Source organism: Phalangium opilio, unplaced genomic scaffold, assembly GCF_054372755.1.
Source record: "Phalangium opilio isolate 3A_F unplaced genomic scaffold, DU_Popi_V2 ptg000046l_1, whole genome shotgun sequence".
Classification (NCBI taxonomy): domain Eukaryota; kingdom Metazoa; phylum Arthropoda; class Arachnida; order Opiliones; family Phalangiidae; genus Phalangium; species Phalangium opilio.
The window spans coordinates 7,253,569-7,275,796 of NW_028324169.1; the positions used below are offsets into that span (position 1 = coordinate 7,253,569).

Here is a 22,228-nt window from a genome sequence, read left to right on the forward strand (position 1 = left end):
AAGGTCTGATTAAGTACTACAAGTTAAATTAATGTCCGGGCGGATCGCATCAATATCACTATTGGGTTGAGCGATATAATTTGGTTTGTCTAGGGGATTATTTGAACAAAAAGGAACTGAAATGCGTTGCCAATCAGATTTTATTAAACAGTTAAATGTGAGCTTATTAGGCTTTTATGAAAATTAATAAAAAGTTCTTAATCCAGGGATTTACTATTACAATATTAAGCAATCCAAGTAAGGATGTGGCTTATTACTTTAACGTCCAAATAAGGACTGAGTTCATATTAAATAACCGCTCCAAGTAAGGATGTGGTTGATCGAATTTGAAGTCCAAGTAAGGACTGAGTTCATATTAAATAACCGCTCCAAGTAAGGATGTGGTTGATCGAATTTAAAGTCCAAGTAAGGACTGATTGAGTGTCCAAGTAAGGGCAACTCGTAATTAAGAGTCTTAGGATATAACATTAAATATAATGATACGTTTTGAGTCCATGTTTGGGTTCCGGCGCTGGCGTTAAGGACATCTCTGCAGAAGGGTACCACGTGGCATCTCGGGAAAGATTAAGTTTTGTCCTGCCGTTCTTGGTTGGCATCCGACGGCGATAGGTTCGCATCCATGTAGATCTCCGGATCCTCGAATTCAGGTACATGGAACTAAGCCTTGTTTTAGTTCGTACGATTGTGGTTAAAGTTTTACCCGCACTTTTAGACCGAACAAGGGTTAAGCGTCAGTCATGTCTTAACCCGTTCTAGATATCTCTTATTCTATACTTTCTTTTTGAAGCACCCGTGTATTTATACTAAAAGACCGACTTGAAAATGCACTTTTCATCGACCAATCATATTAGGCCCTCTATGGTACTGGACCGGTATTGGACCAGTCCGTAGTTTGTGTTAGAATGTTTCTTTCCGTATCCTTTTCTAGGGGAATCATGGGTTTTTAAAAGTTCACCAGGTTTCCCGCCACCTTAATATCTGACACTATCTTGATGGTATTTTCTATTGAAAGTTCGAACTCTGGCGCCTGAATACCTGGCCTCTAGTTTCTATTGAAAGTTCGAACTCTATGACAGTAATCCTTTGGGTATATATTTACAGTAGTGTTGGCAACGCTTGAAATTTTTATTTAAGTAAACCCAGAGTCCTGACATTTCGGTAGTGAGAGTATAAATTTTCCATGAAAAGCAATGATAGAGGTTGTTACCCTGTCCAGCAGGTTATATCATAACATCGTGGAGTTCTGGGAGAAATCATTTCGATGTTCGTTGGTCGAGATCACTGAAGATGGGACGAGAACTTACCATTTATCCAGTTCGCCATCAACTCGACGACACATACCACAACAGGAAGAATTCCTTTCTATCTTAACATGGGTAGGGAACCGAGATTTCCCTGGGACTTGGACGTGGGTATGCCAGTGGCGGACTTTGTTGAAAGGTCAGCATCGCTCTCAGCTTTAGCGAAGCAACTTGCTTTGTCTAAAGAACTTGCCAAGAAAGCGCAAGCACACCAGAAACGCTACTACGATCGAAGGCGGGAAGGGATTGAAATTCTCGTTGGTGTACTTGTCTGGAAGGAGACGCATCCCTTGTCTCAAGCGGCACGTAATGTCGCCGCTAAATTCTCGTTGGTGTACTTGTTTGTAATATCGCCGCTAAGTTATGTCCCAAATGGGATGGTCCCTACATAATCGCAAAGAAACTAGATCGATTGCGATATCAGCTAGAAGATCTAGAAACTGGAGAAAATAAAGGAATCGAGAATATCGCTCATTTAAAGCTGTATTGGTCAAACAAAGATGCCTGCCAACCGGACGGAAGCCAGTCATCCTCAACTTCGAGTAGTTCATCTTCAAGTTCTACCTCGTCACAGTCCATACCTGTACTTCAGGACGCTGGAGTCTGTACTGGTGACGAACGTCGTGAGACTCGACGAGAACGAAGACAACGGCTGTTGAGAGACCAAGAAGCACAAACTGAGTCGTCTGGAGAAACTTCATCGTCATCCTCATCTTCTTCCACGGATGACTCCTCTTATTCCCCGTCGGAAAATATACCAGATTCTTTTCCAGAAGCCTCTGATCTGCCTGAGAAATCTGAACCAGACTGATTTTACTTATTCTCAGATCCTAAAGCGGGTTTCCGAGTGAATCGGATACCGCCAGACCTTTCTCCTCCTTCCTCTCCTGATAGGAGCTCGAGGGAGACTGCTCTCCCTCTACCCTCTCCTCTATCTCACCCTGACGATTCCAGTTCTTCCTCTGAATCTGAGGAAGACGATACGGAATTGTCCAACCCTGTTCCCATAAATCCTTTAAGATTTGTCAATCCTTTCCGTAAAGGATGGAAACGTGAGATAGTACTGAGGAAGCATCCAAAGCCTGGAGGTCCTGAAATGGACATAAATTATCACCCACCAGCTAATTATCCGCATCAGACTCTTCTGTCTCGCGCAGACGTGGAACAGTATCTACGCTTGCATAAAATCACAGATGTGACTTCTCGTGATTTTAACTTTTCGCGTCAAGCAATCTCTCGAGAACCATGGGAGACTGTTCGGGACGCTCATTAACAAGCATCTACGCAAGGAGATTCAGCATCGGTAACGCCGTTTTCCGTGGAACCATCGGTGAGGCCCAAGTCTACTCAACGCACATGGTCCCTGATGAAAGGTCCACTGCGAGGCGTACAAGGCCCGCCGAAGACACAGGCCAAGTCAAGACGGCGCCGACTCTGCGCCGCCTGAAACACGGGTGCAACTCGCCTTGCAGCAGACGACTTTTCTTTGGGGGGGAGGATGTAACCGTCCACACCAAGCATCTCCTTCCCGGGGAAAAACCGCGTCGTCTGCTTTGTTCATTTTTCATTTTTTACATTTAAATTGCATAATGTTAAATTGTCCCGAAGTGGCGCGGCGCTGCAGTCAATCTGATTAAAAAATGTTTTCCGCGGGAATAAAAACCCCCGACTACAATCTGTAAAAAAGTCAGTTGTCAGTAGTCAGTTCATTTGTATTCGCGCTCCAGTTCGGACGTGTTTTTTGCTTTGTTTGAATAAATTCAAGTTATTATCAGTAAATCACAACTGCGTCTTACTCTACAATGGACTACCTGGTAAATATAGTAAGTCATGGACAATAAGTCCTTTAAACGGGGAGCCTGGGAACTTCTTAGCTATAGTTTTAGTTTAAATTCTTTGTGAGCCGTGAAAATTAGGTCCCCTTTCCTACATTAAAATTTTACGGTTACAAACTGAAGAAGGGTTTCTTTCCCAAAAACCAGCTACTGGCACAAAATCTTCCACTATGTAATGCATGTTAAATGGGTTGATGTATTTTGAAAGGTGGGCATCTGAGAGGATTTCAGGCAAGGAAAAAATGACAAACAATCCTTATTTTCGTATATGTTTAATTTTCGTTCCATGGTTGGTCTAAACTTTGTTGTTTTCTTTTATAAAAGGACTGCTACTTCATGGATTTTTAAAAAATTTATTTATTACTTTAAAATAATGGGAGCTTTCGGACCGTGGTCCTTCTTCAGCCGATACAATTTCTAATTTGAAATTGTATCGGCTGAAGAAGGACCACGGTCCGAAAGCTCCCATTATTTTAAAGTAATAAATAAATTTTTTAAAAATCCATGAAGTAGCAGTCCTTTTATAAAAGAAAACAACAAAATCCTTATTTTCTAGCTTGACAAACCTTTGAGCTTTTACTATTTTAGATTTAAAAATGTAAGAGAATAGCTGAAACTATCACAAAATATTTCTCTCAAAAACAACTATCACAGAATTAGAAAAAATTAGGAAACTTTTAAATCAATTATATGAGATCAATAACATCTTTGGCTTAAAGCAGAAAACTAATTAATCAAAATTATTCTCAAAAAAGAATAAACTATCACAGAATTAGGAAATTTTAAAACACTTTGAGATCAAAACATCTTTCATTAGGAGCAGAAAACTAATTTAAACTATCATAAAAATTATTCTCAAAAACAATTATTTGACTGAAAATTTAAACGTTCCTTTACTGTTAATTCAATCAGGAATAATAATCGTCAAAAGTTTTCTTTTTCAAATTTCTGCCGCTTGTAGAAACACCTGATGTAGATGGTTTAGGATAGACCAGGTCATCTAAGTTACTGATTTTGTTTATAGTGGTTTCTCTTTGATTGATTGGTTGCTTGTTCTATCACTTGCACCCCAAAACCACGCTTTCCCCGTCTTTGTGAGCCTACTGATTGTTTAATGTTTGGGCTGGTAGCTGAAGCGTTGCTGCAATCAAGGTCTTTATGTACTGTTCCACTTAAATCAGGCTCGGGTCATTTTTGGTGCTCCTTTTTGCAGCTTTTATTGGATTTTTTTCACCTTATTTTTCTTTGAGATAGGCTGAATTTCGTTAAGCATGCACCATATAGTTGGACCTCCTGATGAACGCTTCCCTTTCTTTTCATTTCGCCGCCTGTTTGTTCCTCTAAATAAATCCGCCAATTTCGCATGCACTAATTTTTTTTTTAAAATTAACCAAAATTCTTCAAGTTGCGCAAAGGTCAATTTATTTATCACAACTTCAGGAATTTCTCTAATTGCTTCATGATATTGATCTTTCATGTCTACATTACTTACATGACTAGGATAGTTGTCTCCTCTGAAAGTAACAAAGATTTAACTAACTGGATGACAATAAAATCAACCCTTAAAGGAAGAAATTCTTACTGATTGTTTTTATCGGATTAGATCCAATAGATCAAAATTCGTACTGGTCAACGACAATCTTGCATTTTGCAGCATACGGTATTACTGTAGTGTGTGCAATAAATAGCCCGCCTTCATTAATGTTCTTAATAACAACAGGAAGGTCTTTATCAAGCTGTTCCACAGTCCTTATCGATAATGTTATTTTATAATTGATGTATTATTGCGCTCTTTGCTTCTCGGTAAACGGCTTTTTACCTTTCTTGATTTTTCCCAGAGAACTCATGCCTTTTTTATTTATTGAACACGTTCCCCCATTACTCCGCCAAGAATTAGATTTAAAGAATATAAACGATCAGTTTTTGGTGTCTGAGTTTACATTGGTTAGCTTTTGGCCTCCTTATATTTAAAACATACGGTCTTTTATGAAGTGTGAAACTAGTTTCCCCTGCAATTTTTGCGTTTTCATCACACAACGTGTCCATCCTGGAAACCTTTGCCTTCTCATCAATTAAGCGAAAACCAGTCCACTGCATTACATTGAAAAATTCAGTATTGTCGAAAATATCCCCAAAGGTCACATATAATTACAGGGTCTGGCCCATTTTCATTAAAGGTTAGTTGACTAATTCACCTAGTCTAGACAAAAAGAAATGCGGAATAACCGCCACTATCTTCTTCATGTTTTGACTTAAGAAGATCATACTGCCAAATTTTATCGGATAACAGTTCATTCATGGATCTATAATCTTTCATACAACTAAATATTCTAACTCTACTTTCAGAATCTTCCGTGGTAAAAAAATTCGTCATTTTCATAATTTTTATCAAGTCGTCAAGGTTCACTTCCCTTGAATTCATTATTAATTTTAACGTCTCCACTCACAGTAACAGATGTTGCTTTACCGTATATCGCGAATGCAATCTTGTTAAGCCTAAGCTAGCACTAGCAGACGTCTTTTAAAAACTGTTTACAGAACTATTTTTCCGTTGCAAATAGGCACTGGCAATGTGCAATGACTCTCCTCGAGGGGGTGGGAACTGTGTGAGGAAAGGGGGATTGTAGGTTTTCTTAGCGCGGGGGGGTCTTCCAAGGGCTTTATTTTCCCCCTATCTACTTTTGCCAATACGAAGTTGTCGTAAAGATCCTTATCGTATTTTGCACGAATGAGTTAGTGAATACAAAATTATCGACCTGTCGATAAGGTTACGCCCGACAAAGTTATCGTTTACGATAAAGTGTAGTAAAGTTAGAGAATTGGCCCCAATATCACATATAATGATAACACGGATATTGTGTTGACATTGTTTTAAAGTTCCTAACTGTCGATTTAGAAGTTATCTACTGTCTTGTGACACTTGAAGTTCCAATATAATGCTATAAACAGACTATCTTCGTTAGCCGATTTCGTAAATTAACCGATGTCAGCTAAACGATAAAAACTCGAGGTGTCTATCAAGTCTCTATGGTTCAGTGGTAGAATGTCTTCCTACTGCGTGAGTGACCCTGGTTCGATTCCCGGCTGCGATCTGAAAAATTTTTAATTAAAATTAAATCTCTAACCGAGCCCAGTTACCCCTATGGGTGGGTTGTGGTAATATAGAGTTCCTTTTAAGCTAAAATATAACGATAAAGAAAGCGAAAACTCCGGCCACAACTACTACTACCACTACTTTTACTACTACGGCTCGGCTCAAGCTAAGAGCCTCATCGTATACTTCGATGTGGCTAAAAACAGCGAGAACTTTTGATATTAATATTTTAAATGGGGTTTTTACGTTTTAATTTAGTTTTACTACATTTATATAAAGTGTAAACATAGATTTCAATTTCCCAAGAAACAATGGTAAAAAATTCTTAACTTTAGTTTTCCATGAGGTGTTATATCGGTTTTATTGAATGCACCGAAGGACGAAGCCAAAATAGGTGTTGCTTCGCGACCTTTCTGAGGAGGTCCTAACGGTTCAGAGTGAACCGAAAGTTAAATACACATTTAAGCAATATTGGTCATTTCCTTTATGTGCACCATGAAGACTGTGCACCAATGCATAAAGCAATATCTCACCAAATTGTCCTATTGTCTGATTTATTTCTGTTTAAGAAGTATAATAATTGGTCTAAAATGCTGTCTGTTTTACTATATATCCTTCATGGAGGTGGGGAGTGGTATAAACGTGGCCATCGTCGATATTCTATGCAAAAATTGTCGGTCTTCCAATTGAAGATATTCGAAGTATAAGCCGTCGATGGTTGGTTGTCCGATCCAAGATGATCGATATTCTGTTCAAATATGGCCGATATTCTGTTCAAATATGGCCAATATTCTGTTCATATATGGTCTGTATTCCGTTCAAATATGGTCGGATTTCCAGTCTAAAGTGGTCGATGATCCTGTCGTTAATGGTCGAATGTCCGTTCAAAGATGGTTGATTTTCCTGCCGTTTATTGTCGGTAGTCCGTTCAACGATGGTCGATTGTCCGCTCAAACCTGGCCGTGTTTCTGTGTAACTTCGCGCAATCAAATTAATGTGCACATTAGCACATGATTTAATCTGTGCAGATTTGGTTAAAAATCTGTGCTGTCTCAGAGCCACTACTCTGCACATGATTTTGTCCAAGATTGAACAGTTTTTTTTTAACAGTGTGGTCTTCGACGGAATATCCGGTCTTTTAGTTGGCTTTGGTAATTTTAGTCGATAAATGCCCGACAAAAACTGTCACGAAAATTTTCCCAATGTTGTACGTCTGGTCTGACTCTTTTCCACCATTATATGGAATCGTCCTCGAGCATAAATTCTACTCTAGATGTTAGATTCGTGTCTGTCAGCCTAAGAACTTTTCTGTATCGTTCCACCTGATTTAGGAACTCTAGGACGTCATCGCCATTACGATTTTTTTGGTAGGACTGTCTAATGGAAGCCCGTTTTGCTGGGATGGGCTGTTGAAATGCGGTGTAACTGATGGCAAAAAAGGCGGAGAGGAAGCGTTTAGTTGGGACGGCAACGGAGGAGTTTGCGTCGTGTTTACCAAATTCGGGTCGTAAATTTGGGTATTATAGCTCGAGATCGAACCGTTTGGTGATACTATAGTAGAATTTGTATTGGGATTGCCACTGACGGAATTCGGTAAAACGAATTGTGGTGCAGGGCACTGATTTGATGCACCAATAGCACTTGACGGGTCTGGTGACGTGCTTAAATGTTGGTTTAATTTATTAGTGAAATTTTTCATCATGACGTTTCGTGCCTGACTTTGTACGGTAAGCATACTACGCATAACCGACTCTAGTCGTTTGTTATTGTCTAACAACATTTTTTTAAACATTTGGACCATCATTGCCATAGGGTCGCCAGGATTGCCTATAGCTTGTGATTGGACATTGCTAACGTTAGGGGTTGTGTCTACGGGCTGCGTGATTACGCTACTACCCGGGTCTCGCGGCAACTCGACGCAAGCTTGGGAATTTGGTCCCCTTTGGTACTCCGCGTATTTAAGCCCATTTTCCTCTATAATTTTAGCGTATAAAGAATTTAGGAGTACTCACAGATTGTTGAAGGTTAAAATCCAAATGTCTTAACACAATTCGCGAAAAAGTAATGTTCAAAATCTCTTAACTAATAGATAAAATTAATAAAATGTTCTACACTTAATGTTTGTTCGATCCAAGGTTACCGATATATGCTTCAAATATGGCCGATATTCTGTTCAAATATGGTCGGTTTTCCAGTCTAAAGTGGTCTACAAAACAGCCATCGATGGTGAAATGTCCGTTTTAAGATGGTCGATTTTCCTGCCGTTTATTGTCGTTTGTCCGCTCAAAGGTGGCCTTGCTTCTATGTAGCTTCGCACAATAAAACTGATGTGCACATTGGCACATGATTAAATCTGTACAGACTTGGTCAAAGTTCTGTGCTGTCTCAGAGTCACCACTCTGAACAGTTTTTATTAACAGTGTTTGATCTAGCTAAGCTTCATCCAAAAACCAACGCCGCAAAATTACATTCTTTCCGATGGTATCTTCAAGTCAAACAATGGCTAGGACATAATGGATGAATCAGAAGCCGACAGAAATATATTTTTCTATCACGGAAATACACCGAGTTTGTTTTTAGAGCCCTTTATCTATTTTTAAATTAATACATTTACACCCAATTCCTTATTCCTAACTTGCTCCGCCATAATGTGAACTCCGATCGTCTTATAAAATATCTGTCTCTCTTTTGGCCGAGAAGTTCACCACAAGCGGACCCAAGCTCCAATCCAAAAAATGAAGTTTCGTTCATTTTTTAAGGGGGGTGTAAATTTTTTAGAAAGACCCAGCTTTCCGCGACTGATGTCAGTTGGCGCCGAGAAAAAATGTTAGGAGAGAAAGACTTTGGGTGTTCAACTACTATTTACTCTACAGTAAATATATTCGGCCTAGCCCTGGGATATCTAGTTTTAGGAACACTCGAGATGAGACGTTCATTCGTAGGCTGGAAAGCTATGTCCTTGGTGTTAGATTATTCACCTTGTTGTAATATAGCTTTGAATAACTTTTCTTTCTCAGATTTCAGTATAAACTATAATTTTTCAGCAACCATTTTTAAAGATGGGGTCGATAACTTCGATTTCGAAATAGTTATATTTAGAGTTTTTAATACGTTCATGAAAATCATCTACTCAATAAAGAAATATCTAAAAAATTTATACATTGGTAGTATATTTGGCATTTCCAGCATCCATTTTCAAAGATAGCGCCCAAACTGTCAGAAGCACGTCTTCAATACTCAAGAACTATGTTTAGACGGTCTTCAACATATTATTTACCAGTTTTCATGATTTTTTAAGAATATACTGTATGACTAAATAACATTCCCGGCGGCCATTTTCCAACATGGCGGCCAAACTTTCAGATCAATGGCTTAAATATTTTACTGTGAGGTTCACACGGCTCTTGCTATAGACCCTTTTTACGTAAAAAAGAGATGTCAATCCTTAGTATCGGGACATATGGGAGGGGGGGGGGGTTTGACCCCTCGCCGTCTCTGCTCTATTTATGATCTTTCCATCGACTCGACTCACTCGAGCGAGATGGAAGGCAAAGTTTTACCCCCGTGTCTTCCCATGTCGAAGTGGTCTATTAACATAAGTCAGTTTAACCAAGAGTAAAAATCATAACGTCCATGTTGAATGTGCTGCCATTGTTGAAATTTGCACTAAAATTAACAAAAGGTTTCACTATGGAGCGTTCAGGGCATAAACGGGGATATGTTAGCAACCTATTAACGACACAATGTCATACACGTACTCTCTTAAAAGTGATAATAAATGTAGTTATAAAATGTTTTCGGGGAATGGAATTGTGCTCGAAAACCCGAGATAAGTAAATTTTTCAAATTATTGAGAGGGAAAAAATTTACTACCAGTAAAGTAAGTTTATTCAATGGAATAGGGTGATGGAACATACTTTCTTAAGCATGTAAGTTTTAATTAAAAAAAAAGTTTCAATATCTGCGCATTCAGTCAAGTGATTAACCTTGTTCTTATCGATACTTTGTAGGTCTTGGTTAAATCCAAGACGCGTTTTGATTAATATCTGTTACTTCGGTCTTAATTTTTATTAATTTTGCGTACATGCGGTGGTGATTAATTTATTTCAGTGCTCATTCCCGCTAGCTGCAGAAAAGGAAATAGTTTGTCATTCAATAGACTGAGAGTTATTAGCTAAGGGGACGTCACATCAATATTTTTAGTCTTAATTTAAGCTGATGAAATTCGTAGATATACGAGGGTGTGATGTCATGACAAAGATTTTAGTTCGACTATTTCTGATGAACCCAGACCAGAATATACCAGTTGCTTTCACGCTAATTTTGAACCCCATTTCCAATGTCATTGTGTCAACAAGATCTTATTCAGAACGGATATTTCTCTTAACCTTTACACGAGATTCAACATATAGATTACCATCTTTTGTGATTAACTTTAACCTAATTTAAGAAACTAAAATAGTAATTTTTTTTTGTTAAAAGTGGCATTAAATAAGACAACTAGCAATAATTTGGCAATATTTCAGGGGAAAAGAAATACAATTTTGTAGTGTTTTGGAAAAGCTGGCAATATCATAATAATTATAATATAAATATAACGCGTCTTAAAAAGATTTTCTCTTCCGTATAGTGTGGTAGTTTGGCATATTTTATTTTTCGCTCTGTCCTTTAGTACAATTTTAATTGGATTTAGCCATTGGGATAGATGATAAATGATTAGCCAGCGTACTACAGGAGTCTGGCAATGGAACTGTGCTTAGATTTATCATTGAATATAGGAAATAATAGGATCAACAAATTATTTAGTAGTATTTATGAAACTAATGGTAACTATTTTACCTTTGATAAATAAAGTGAAATGAGAGTTACAGTAGTTTATTGATGACAAAAGTTAGGGTTAATAGTATTATTTATTTTATATAATAGTTAAAATATAAATTGTAATTTTTTAAAGTTATGGCTGTTCAGTAATTACTTAAAAGTCATTAAAACAATAAATTGCTTTAAGAATATTTTTGTTAAACTTTTTTTTCAAAGTTAAAACACGTATGATTATTATTTTATTGGCATGTGCTAAAGATTTATTTTAAAAACACATTTGGTTTGATAATTGCTACATTTATTTATAGGACGCAATTTGGAATTGAATTTCCCTGGTTGTTATTTGTATTCATTATAATTATTTTCCAGTAAATAAAAATTTTATTTTTCACGTTTAAAGCTAATAGTTGCGTATTTTTTAAAGGGTTTCATTCGTAACTTTATAAGGAAAATTATTTTGGACACCAGAAAGGCTTTTGAGAATAATTAGTGATAGCGTCCTAACTGTCAAAAAATAGACCTTAACAGGGAAAAGCTAGGAATAACTATAATTAATTTTAACTGAATCTAAAATGTAAGTTTCACTATGAATACATGAGAGGGATTAAAAAAATGTTCAAAGAGAGTCATACGTGAAGGTTGGATTTAAAAAGTGTGAAAAGTTCAACATTAACGTTAGAGCACCAATAATCATTTTGTTAATCTCTCAAGTGAATAATTCAATGATGAAAAAATATTTATACACATGTAATCCTAGGACTGTAAAATTGAGAATATATAATAGCCAGAAAAATAGTAAGCATGGGTTTTAATGTTAAATTATTTTAGGTATAAAAAAGGGAAGGGGGAGTTTGTTAAAATACTGCTAATATACTTAAAGATGCTTTTTAAAAAGGGTAGTGATTTGTTGGTGTAGAATCTGCAGTTTAGCTCAGAGAGTTAATGAAGCGCCTTGTATTTCGTTAGTGACATCTTCAATCCAGTTGATTTATTTTTTTTTCTATATTTAATACTATTGAACTAAGATGGCGTTAGTGGTTAATGTCATTAATTGGTAGCTTTTTTTACTGGTTCCATCGCGCTTGGTTTTGTTTTATTGATGTAGAGTCTGCAGTTTAGTTCACAGTTAATGAGGAGCCTTGTGTTTCACTATTGAACTAAGATGGCGTTAGTGGTTAATTTCATTAATCGGTAGCTTTTTTACTAGCTCCATCGCGCGTGATTTTGTTATGTTAATGTAGAATCTGCAATTTAGTTCAGAGAGTTAATGATGTGCCTTGTGTTTGGTAGCGACATCTCCAGTCCATTTTATTTTGTTTTGATATTTATTACTTTTGAACTCAAATAGCATTACTGCTTAACGTCATTAATTGGCAGCTTTATTTTACTAATTCCATCGAGCTTGTTCTGTTTGGCAAACGTCCGTAAAATAACGTTCATAAGGCGTTTCGATGGAAATTTAAATTGAAGTCCAAGGTGATTAGGCGGTTAATCACAGTTGGGTTTTTTAGAGTTACGAGTGAAGTACTTGAGGTTTAATCGGGTGGTGAAGGAGGGGGGATTTGGGGTATTTCACCACCCGCGGACACGGGGTAGTCAGTTCCTGTAGGGTAGGCATGCTGACAAGTCCCTTATTCCCTCAAAACTTTGTCGCCCAGAAGCTTGGCTTACAGGAGTGCGCCCAAACTCCCAACATAGTAAAGTACATAATTTTAGTAACAAACCATTGCTGTTCTAAATTTTAATAACGTTGAAGCAACTTTTGTTCAAAAAAGTTTTTTTTAGCGAATTCATATCTGTTACGAACTTCTATTGTGTTGATGAACTTGAAGGCAAGGCTTGCCAAGCCGTTATATAACTATGCAGGGAAATTAAATAATTGACACGTATTATTTGGCCTTGGTACAGTTTGACGTTCTATAGACACTCACTCAACAAATACGAGGGTTATTTCTTTGAATATCTTTGCTGTTTTTAATCCAAAGTCGCTCTCATTCTTTGCACACGCCAGTCTAAAGTGTCTGTTATTTCGGCATAGAAGTTGAATATTTATATTTCTTGATCTGTCTATCGAAGTCTTGTGGTGTTGTTTTATATAATGATGATGTTCATACTTTTTGGCTGTGTAGTTTTAATCTTTTATTATACTGGTAAAGGCTATGATGAATTATCTTTCTGTTGAAGCTTAGCAGCTGGCACGTGTTGATACAATACGCTTGTAGTTGTACGAAAATAGTCTTTAAATTGCATGTTTCAAAGTTGAACATATGAACTGCTCGTAGCATTTTTGTCGAAATAATTTTGTTCTTCGGTATATTAGTTATGTAAAGGGGCGGAGGGGGAGGAGGCGAAAGAAAACTTTACCATTTACTGGCTATTATATGTTCATTTAAATATGAGATTTTGAGGGTCAATTTTTATAAATTATGTCAGGCAACTCTTAGCTTTAAGTTTGAAAACAGTGCTGCTAGAACATGACAATTATTGTTTTGCGCGTGGGTTACCAAAGGGACAATGAAAAGGTTATAAAATTTTGAAGAAAAAAAATTATTCCAAAAGGCTTTGCAAATTCTACCCCTGTTGGTTTTAATCAATGGCACCCGTCACTCAGACTACTCCAGCTGGTGAGAAACACAAAGAGAATATGCAAAACTTCCTGGAATATTAATTGAAAAAAAAATGTTTTAGTTATTTTATTTACACGGGTAATGTAATATATATATATATTTTTTGGTAACCGCAATTGGGGAAATAATTCTCAAACTTTATAAAAACAAATTATCCAACAATAGTAGGATATTAGTTAGTGGGACAAATTAATAAGTTCATATGGCTATTAAATACTTTAAAATAAATTTTTGTAAGTGGTATTAGATTGGGTCGGGTACACATTATTGATAAGTTATACAAAGAAAAGGTTATATTAATAAATAATATTTAAACACAAAATCTTCGCTACAGGGGTTGAAATTAAAACAGTATGATATTAGATTAAATTAATTTTGTTTATAAAATCTCGTGGACTTTTTTTGGAACGGTTTGAAATTGTTAATGCAAAAAAAAATTATGAGCGTCTTAATGTAAAAAAAAATATAGCGCGCTTAAAAGAGAAAAATGGTAGTTGCGAAACTGATATTTAGAGAACTCTTGGAATATATTAATTTTAATCAGTATTTATTTAAAATTTGGGTACGAGTGTCTAAATCTCAGTTCCAAAAATCTGTTCAATGTTAACTAATAATATGAGTTTGTCTCAATAGTAACACCAGCTTATTAAAGAATTATATTTAATCACATAGCATTACCAACAGGGGCTACGTTTTTAACTTGTTTTTATATAAAATACCATTGGGGCAAGGCAAAACCCTTCACTAGAAAATTTAAAAATTAATTCAAGAATCATCGCCTTTTTTCGAAACAATAGCATGGCCCTACAATCCTCCTTCCTCTCCCATTCACGGTTATTATAGTCTGGGCAACATCAAAATTTATCTCGAACCATTGTAAACCTTTAACTTGCTCGAGAATTAACAAATTTACCCAATCATAAATTACTTTAAAGGGAATATGAAACTATTAGTATATCTTTGACAGATATGATGCTCCTTTCTGGTACGAATATTGAAATTTTAAGCTTTACCCGGGGTAAATTTGATATGGATTCTTCAATCACGTTAGATCCTTTAATGTGTCTGGACTTTTTCCAAGAGCAGAACAGTGACGTCAGTCAAGTTACTGACGAATCTCTCCCTTTTTCTGATTATTGCATCACTGACCTCGTACCAGCCGTTGTCTTTTCTCACAAAGTTCACATAATGTCCCTCGGCCAACGATTGACCTTTATGAATAATCACCCCTTTAGTTTTAAAAAGCATCTTGCTCAAAGTGACATTTTGATTTTCAAAACTTGATATTTTGGTCGAAATCTTAACGGGACGACCATCTTTGTAATCGCCACGGAGAAGACACAAAAATACGTACTTCCCGCTGGATATCAATACATCACGCTCTTGTATTTTTGGGTTGTTACAAAATACGCATGGCACCTCTGTTAATCTCATCCTTTTTTCTAGAGATTTCCAATCAATTTTATCTCGGTTTTCTAGTGGAAGATTGAAAATGTTGCTTTCAACAATATTTTCCGAATTTTGTTCAACTTGACATTTGGGGCATTTGGTAAAGTTTCGCGACTTTGACCAAAAAAGATCTTTTAGAGCCTTAGAGTAATTGGCTTCCATTTCTTGACTTAGTGTCGTCAAGAGCACCATCAAAAATTCACTGGCGTCTTGTTGAACGTTTTGCGTAAAATGATTTCCGACAGCCATTCTCAGTTCCAACCCTTTACGACTGAAACTTCCTTGAGAACTCTCGATGTCGTTTATCGTGTCATGGAGGCAACGTAAAACTGGTTTTTCAACGAATGATACATTGGAAGATTTAACCAATTCTCTTAATTCCGGCACTAATAAGAGTAGTTGCAAAACGCTATTAGAATAGCACGTTACTTGATCATCGTTAGCTAAACCTTTCAAGGGAAAACTATCCAAACTCTGTTGGGCTTTCCTTTTCTTCTTCGGTGTTTCTTCACATCTCACTTCCTCGCCTTCTAAAAGGCTTTTAGATAGTGTAGGCGCACTTCTTTTCCCACCTCTACTTTCTTTCGACTCCGTTATTTCCAAAAGAGGCAGATCTGGCCTATATTTTTTGCGAAGCCTGTTATATTCCATTATGGCTCGTCCATCCGCCTTAATTTTAGTCGGATCGAACTGTAATAGATGGAGTCCGGCTAAGGACGTCACTCTCGATAAAGCGACGTACGCCATGCCCGTTCCAAATAAATTCGGACCCAAATCCATAATGGCGCATTTTAAACTCATGCCTTGGCTTTTGTGTATCGTAATTGCGTATGCCAGGATGACGGGAAACTGGGAGCGCTTAACGTAAATGTTTGTCATGAGCAAAAATTTGACGCAAATTTTCTCAACTAAAAAGTCAGTGTTAGCGTTGTCGTTGTCGTTATTCGGTTCGCGATCTACTCTGAGAAAAATACCAACAACGTTTCCTTGTTCGTCCTTCTTGAATCCAGTTACGAAACCCATCGTACCATTTACAACGCCTTTTTCAAAACTGATATTCCTTCTGACCATTATACGGCAGCCAACGCAAAGAATTAACTCGCTCTCCAAACCGCCCGTTTTGGACGGTTCGTTTTTTAGACTTTGAAGTCTCCTCAAAATGTTTTTATTCATTTTTTTTCCATAGTCAGCGAGTCTATCCTGGCAAGGAATGACTTCAACTTTCTCGCCGTTTTTTCGCAGCATTTCGCCGTTGAATTTTTCGCACATGGCTAATTTAGGCATCAAACAAATTGGGCGAAACCCTTCATTGGACAGTTTAATGAAAAGGTCCATAGCCACCTCGATGTTTTTTCCTCGAGCAACCAATCTACTTTCTAAGGTTGCAACATCAGCTTTAGAAATATTTCCAATTCTAACTCTGCTTAAAATGTCGCCGTAACTTTGGTCGTTGGCTTGTCTAACATTTTGCGTTAGTTCATCGTATTTAAAAAACTTCCAAAGATCACTTCCTCCGATGCAATTGAATCTAAGTCTGGCTTCTTCGGAAGTGATTTTGATGAACGCGGGATTTCCTTGAACCGGAGGCAATTGGAAAAAGTCACCCAAAACAAGGATAAATACAACTCCACCAAATGGTTGGTTCATTTCCCAAAATTCGTTCAGCCTCAAGTGAACGTGAGTCAGTAACACCGACGAGACCATGGAAATTTCATCAATAATTAACAGTTTTAAATTTCCCAAAGTTTCTTTCATAATGCTCATATTGTCAGAACTTAGGGAATGGTATTCGGCAATACGCCCATGATCTACCGGCAACATTAGTAATCTGTGTAATGTTACGCCATTAACATTCAACGCTGCCAAACCCGTTGGCGCGGCAATTGCCACGCTAGCAGGATTTTGAAAGCGTCGCCTTACTGCGTTGGCGAGAGTGTCGATAAGAAACGATTTGCCAGTGCCACCAGGTCCCGACACAAAAAGGCACTTGTTTCCAGATTTTTCTCCCTCTTGGGAGAAGTGATCCATGATGTGATCATATATTCGCCTTTGATCCGAGTTTAGTAACGCCACATTGTCATCATCAGTCTCGAAATTGATTTCCATGGCAGCTTCCACATCAGCCATCGCGTGTTCAGTTTCGATAACAATTTCTTTCCCTTGTAGCGCATTTTCATCGTCTTCACTTTCGGCCTCCGATACTATGGTTTCTAGCTCGTTCGCCTTTTTAGAAGCCTTCCGTTTCTTTTCAACTTCTTTGGAAACCGACAGCTTCTCGTGATATTCTCTCATGTCTTTTAACACCGAAAGCGAGTTTTCGAAAGCATCGGCGTATGTTTCAAAATCGCCCAATAGCTCAGTTTCGTCACGCCACGGTTTGAAGAGGATCAGTAGAGCGTGACAATACTGTTCTTTCTCCTCCATCGGGTCGTGAATAAAGTGCTCTATTATGTACGGCTTAATTCTCTTTCTCATGAAACCCAGATTGTTTTTCAACTGGATGAGATTCGCATTTTTCTCGACACCCTCGGAGCGCATGGCATAATCGTAAAACTGACCAAATTCCCGCAAACTAAGATTTTCCAAGCTGTCGGGACGATTCGGATACTTGTCGTCGACGAACCCTTTTTGGCAAGTGTCCTTGCTTTCGGGGTCAGTTTCCCTCAAACGAGCGAGTTCCTTGTAACCTTTCAAAATTCTCGATCGGTTTTCTTTCAAGTTAGTGTTTATAAATTTAGTGCTGTCAGACTTGTTGTAAAGGTCTTGGCCCAGCATCATATCGAGAGCTTCATAAATTCCTATTTGCTTGCACGTCAAAGATTTCAATCTATAGGCAAATAATTTTTTGGACAAACTTTCGTTGCCTAACTCGGCAAAAGTTTGGTCCATGTCAGCCCGGTCTCCCTTTGTCACGTAAGCCGTAACATAGTTTGCCACTATTTCCGATTTGTCAGCGACAAATTGCAAATCCATGTTGGCTTTGGAAGCCAATAGTAGCGTTGGATTATAATCATTTATTAATTCTTCGTGCTGTTTTCTCGGCAAGTCGTACAACCGTTTCTGCACCTTTTTCATCTTACGGTGACGAGTAACTGATCTAACGGAATTCATAGTCGCTACGTTTGTTACGTTACGAGGGAAACCGTAACGACACACTCTCGATCCTTTTTTAGAATTTTTCACCTTCTTGTAACAACTGGAGGTGCATTTGTGAAATTGAAATTTTTTTACCAGCCGGTGCAATTCTGGACTTATCGATGCGCTTGGCATCGAACACGTGACGTGTTTTTGCACGTAATCCAAAATAGTCTCGGGCGAAGAAGTTCCAATCTTTGGAGCGTCCTTGGCCCACAAAAGCATGTGGTAGTGAGGTAAACCACGAGATTGGTATTCAACCCGCCAAAAATGATGTTCTATCATGCCAAGAACTGGATTTTGCTTACACAAGACAAAGTTGTTTAGCAGCGACCTCACTTTGTTGTGAAAGTGCAAATTTACGCTAAGCGGATCCAAATTCAACAATTCAGCCACCGTCATCGACTCTATTCCTGGAACGTCTGAATTCACTTTTCTCAAGTGATCGTGCAGTTCCATATCATCGTATTCGGCCGGATTAAAAGTTAAAAGCCAGGTGGGAGGACCAAATTCCCGAATCATCGCTAAAACGTTTCTAAGAACTTTATACCAGTAGTCCTTAGTTCCTCGAATATGACCCAAGAAAGTAGCTAAATTACTCTCAAGTTCTTTATCGCCAGATTCAACGCGACTGAGCAAATTTTCAACCCCAATAGGCATGGGTTTTTTTACACGAAGAACGTAGTTCAAACTGCTAGAAATCGCTTTCATTTCGCATTCTTGATAAGAATGGAACAGATAGGCGTAATCTCGTCTAAAAATTGGACTCTTGTTCAAAAAACGGGATAAACGATACTCGGTTTCCGTTATTTTCCCAAATGGTCTATCATCGTGCTTGCCAAAGCGACCCTTAGGGAACAAATGAACAAAGCTCATGTATTCCAAGTTTTTGTCCCAAGTGCTAACTGGCTCGGCTTCGACGCGCTTCATTTGGTAAGCGCCCAGTAAATCTTTCGGTGGTTGAACGTTCACTGGATGAATAGAGTAATGATCGTACAGATCATTGGCTTCACCCTCAGATAGTTTTCGCAACAAAGCCTCGGGCTGTGTTAAAATTTTGTAGGCGTTGCCTGGTGCAAGCCTAGACTGATTTTCATCCTGCTCCTGTATGTTCGAAGCGTTTTGGTCACCTTGGACGTCGTGACTACTATCCGCTGGCCCTTCTGTTTGAAGCGCAGCGGAAGCGCGTGTCAAGGCATCAGATCCATCATTAATTAACGCAAGTGGATCTGTTAGGCTCAGTAATTCTTCGGGAGTCGATGAATTTCCATTTCCATCAATTTCTTGCGTGCCACAAATATATTCCTCATTCATTGTCGAAATATCAATGTCTTTGTAAAAAGGGTTTATCTTTTTCAGCACACTGAATGCTTTCAACACTTTTTCGAGGCAAACAACCTGCTGCCAAACCTTTTTGTCCGCAGTGGGAACGCCGTTCACCAAGATATGCAGTTCGTGATTTTTCGGCAACGTCTTGGGAATCATCTTCAAATTTTTTTCCACTGGAATTGGAAGATAAATTACTCTTCCCTTTAAAGCTTTAACCGTACCAAACTTAACGTTGGAATTGGTTTTAGTGCCTAACCGCACCACAGTGTGGAAGGCTTTCACAAGTTGAATTAAAACTTTCTCGAACATGTTTAAATTGGTGACATCTGGCGGAGGATTGTCAACTGCCAAGTTGTTCAGAAAACATCTAATGGGAACTTTACCCTTTCCCAAATCCGTAGCGCAGTAACGACATAGAAGCATGTCCGCTTCTCTAGCGTCCGAATTATTCATTATCCAGCCAGCTCTTAAAATCAGATAGGCCTCGTTCTCAAAAACAGCACTGTTTACCAATTTTTCTACTGCTCTTAAATCAGATTTTTTCAATAATCTTAAACAGCAGTCGCAGGGCGTGTCGTGAAACTCGTTGGTGTTTAGCATTGCCCGAGCGAATTGATTCTCGTAAAGACTCAAGATTTCACTTTCATCGAGACTCGGCCGAGGAGCGTTAACGCTTCCTTCAGGAGCATCGTTTTGTTCCTTATTTAAATTTTTCCCACGTGTAGCAAGGGTTTTCCTTAATTCCGCCATGACATTCGTCACAGACTCGTAATCACCACGTTCAATTTCAGTTGAAATTTTAGTTAGCGCGTTAAGCAACGCTTTGATGTGATAAATATTATTCAGAATATTTCTAATTCCCGAATAGTGAGGAGCCAGTTCAGCGAAAGCACGCAAATAACTTTGGCACTCTTCGCTATCAGCGCAGTAAGCAGTGTGTCCTAGGAACGGAACTATTTTCACCATTACTTCGGCTCCATCTGGTGGTATAAACACGTTTGATTTTTTGCAAAATTCTTTTCTTAATTCGCAAAGGTCCAAATCAGACTCAAAAATTTTAGTCAAAGATTTTTCATTCGCATTGGCAACTGTGTTTACGAAAGCTAGTACTTTTGCAATGGCTCGAGTTCGAACATTACAAATATCACTGCATTCCCAATATACAGTTTTGTTTTGGGTTTCAATAAACCCACCTTCATTGATCACAAAATTTGCTTTTGGATTCTTCTCTTCAGTTTCAACAATGTTGAAAAGATTCGTAACATCTCCCGATTCATTAACTTGTAAAACTAGTTCAACATTACTAGTTGCGTTATTGTTTTTCATGTCAACGATATTTCCCATTTCGTCAACAAACAATTCTTTAGTCGAAGTGGTAACACGGTCTCTCAGAACTTTTCGTACACGACCATCAGAATCCAATTGAAAAATTTTGCCGTAATGTGACTCATCGTCATTTTTCAATATTTTACCATTATTTCCAATCGGATAATAGGTAGTTTCATGGAAATAGGCCTCTTTCATGCTACTGTGAAGCCTTTTACCACCCACAACTTCTGCCAAATTACCAGGATCAATGGACCCAATTTCTTTGATTTTCTGAACAAAATCCTTAAATTCACTAACTATCCTCGTTACTTGGGCGTGGTAAGCCGAATATAATTGCCTTTTGAAATGCAATATTCTACCAGCTAGCACTTGGCATTTTAGGTTGTGAGAGATAGACTTCGTGCGTTGTTTTTTAGTCTCACCGTTGAAAGACTCTGACGCCGCCAGTCTTTCAGTTAGACGTTTGACTAGAAACCTTTTATAGCTTTCAGCTATAATTTTTTTGTTTTTCGTTTTGAAAATTCCCGCATTGAGAAGCTTTTTTGCAAAACCAAACTTATCTTGTTTAGTGGGTTTCATATATTTTTTTTTATTTTTTGATTGGGAACCCACATTAGTAGTGCCACCACGTGGTTTAGTCCAATTTTTTTTTTTCGCAATACCAAGGCCAGATTTACGCGCAACTTGATTATTTGCGTATTTTCTCTGAAAGCACTCCTTCTTTTTCAAATAGTGCTTTTTAAGGCAAAGTTGCCTACTTTGCTTCTTTTGCAAAGCTTTACTCTCAGCTTGCAATTTTAAGTTAGCTTCTGTTCTAGATTTCCCCATTGCAAGGCGTTTTTTTTTCCGCTTAGCTTGTTCTCGAGTAACCATTTTAAATAGTCAAGAATGGCTGTCACAATAATGTATTTTATAATATATTGCAACGGGTTTTGCAAATATGTTTGTTACACCCAGCAGTTCACAAGGAACTTTTTAAGAACTCTTTGAATTGGCAAAGGTACACACAGAACCCTTTAAATTTGCAAAGGTACACAAAGAAACCCTTGAATTTGCAAAGGTACACAAAGAAACCCTTGAATTTGCAAAGGTACACAAAGAAACCCTTGAATTTGCAGAGGTACACAAAGAAACCCTTGAATTTGCAAAGGTACACAAAGAAACCCTTGAATTTGCAAAGGTACACAAAGAAACCCTTTAAATTTGCAAAGGTACACAAAGAAACCCTTGAATTTGCAAAGGTACACAAAGAAACCCTTGAATTTGCAAAGGTACACAAAGAAACCCTTGAATTTGCAAAGGTACACA

At 37.9% G+C, this 22,228-nt stretch overlaps 1 protein-coding gene across 1 annotated transcript; it reads right to left on the reverse strand.

The window, feature by feature from the left end:
- Window positions 1-11,121: 11,121 nt before the first annotated feature.
- On the reverse strand, window positions 11,122-21,816 carry LOC149676491 (uncharacterized). The gene is made up of 2 exons (XM_089838699.1): window positions 15,557-21,816; window positions 11,122-15,456 (listed from the first exon to the last, which is right to left on the reverse strand). Exons 1-2 carry the CDS (start codon window positions 21,791-21,793, stop codon window positions 15,430-15,432), a joined length of 6,264 nt encoding a protein of 2,087 aa, XP_089694825.1. The 5' UTR covers window positions 21,794-21,816; the 3' UTR covers window positions 11,122-15,429.
- Between the last annotated feature and the right edge of the window lie 412 nt (window positions 21,817-22,228).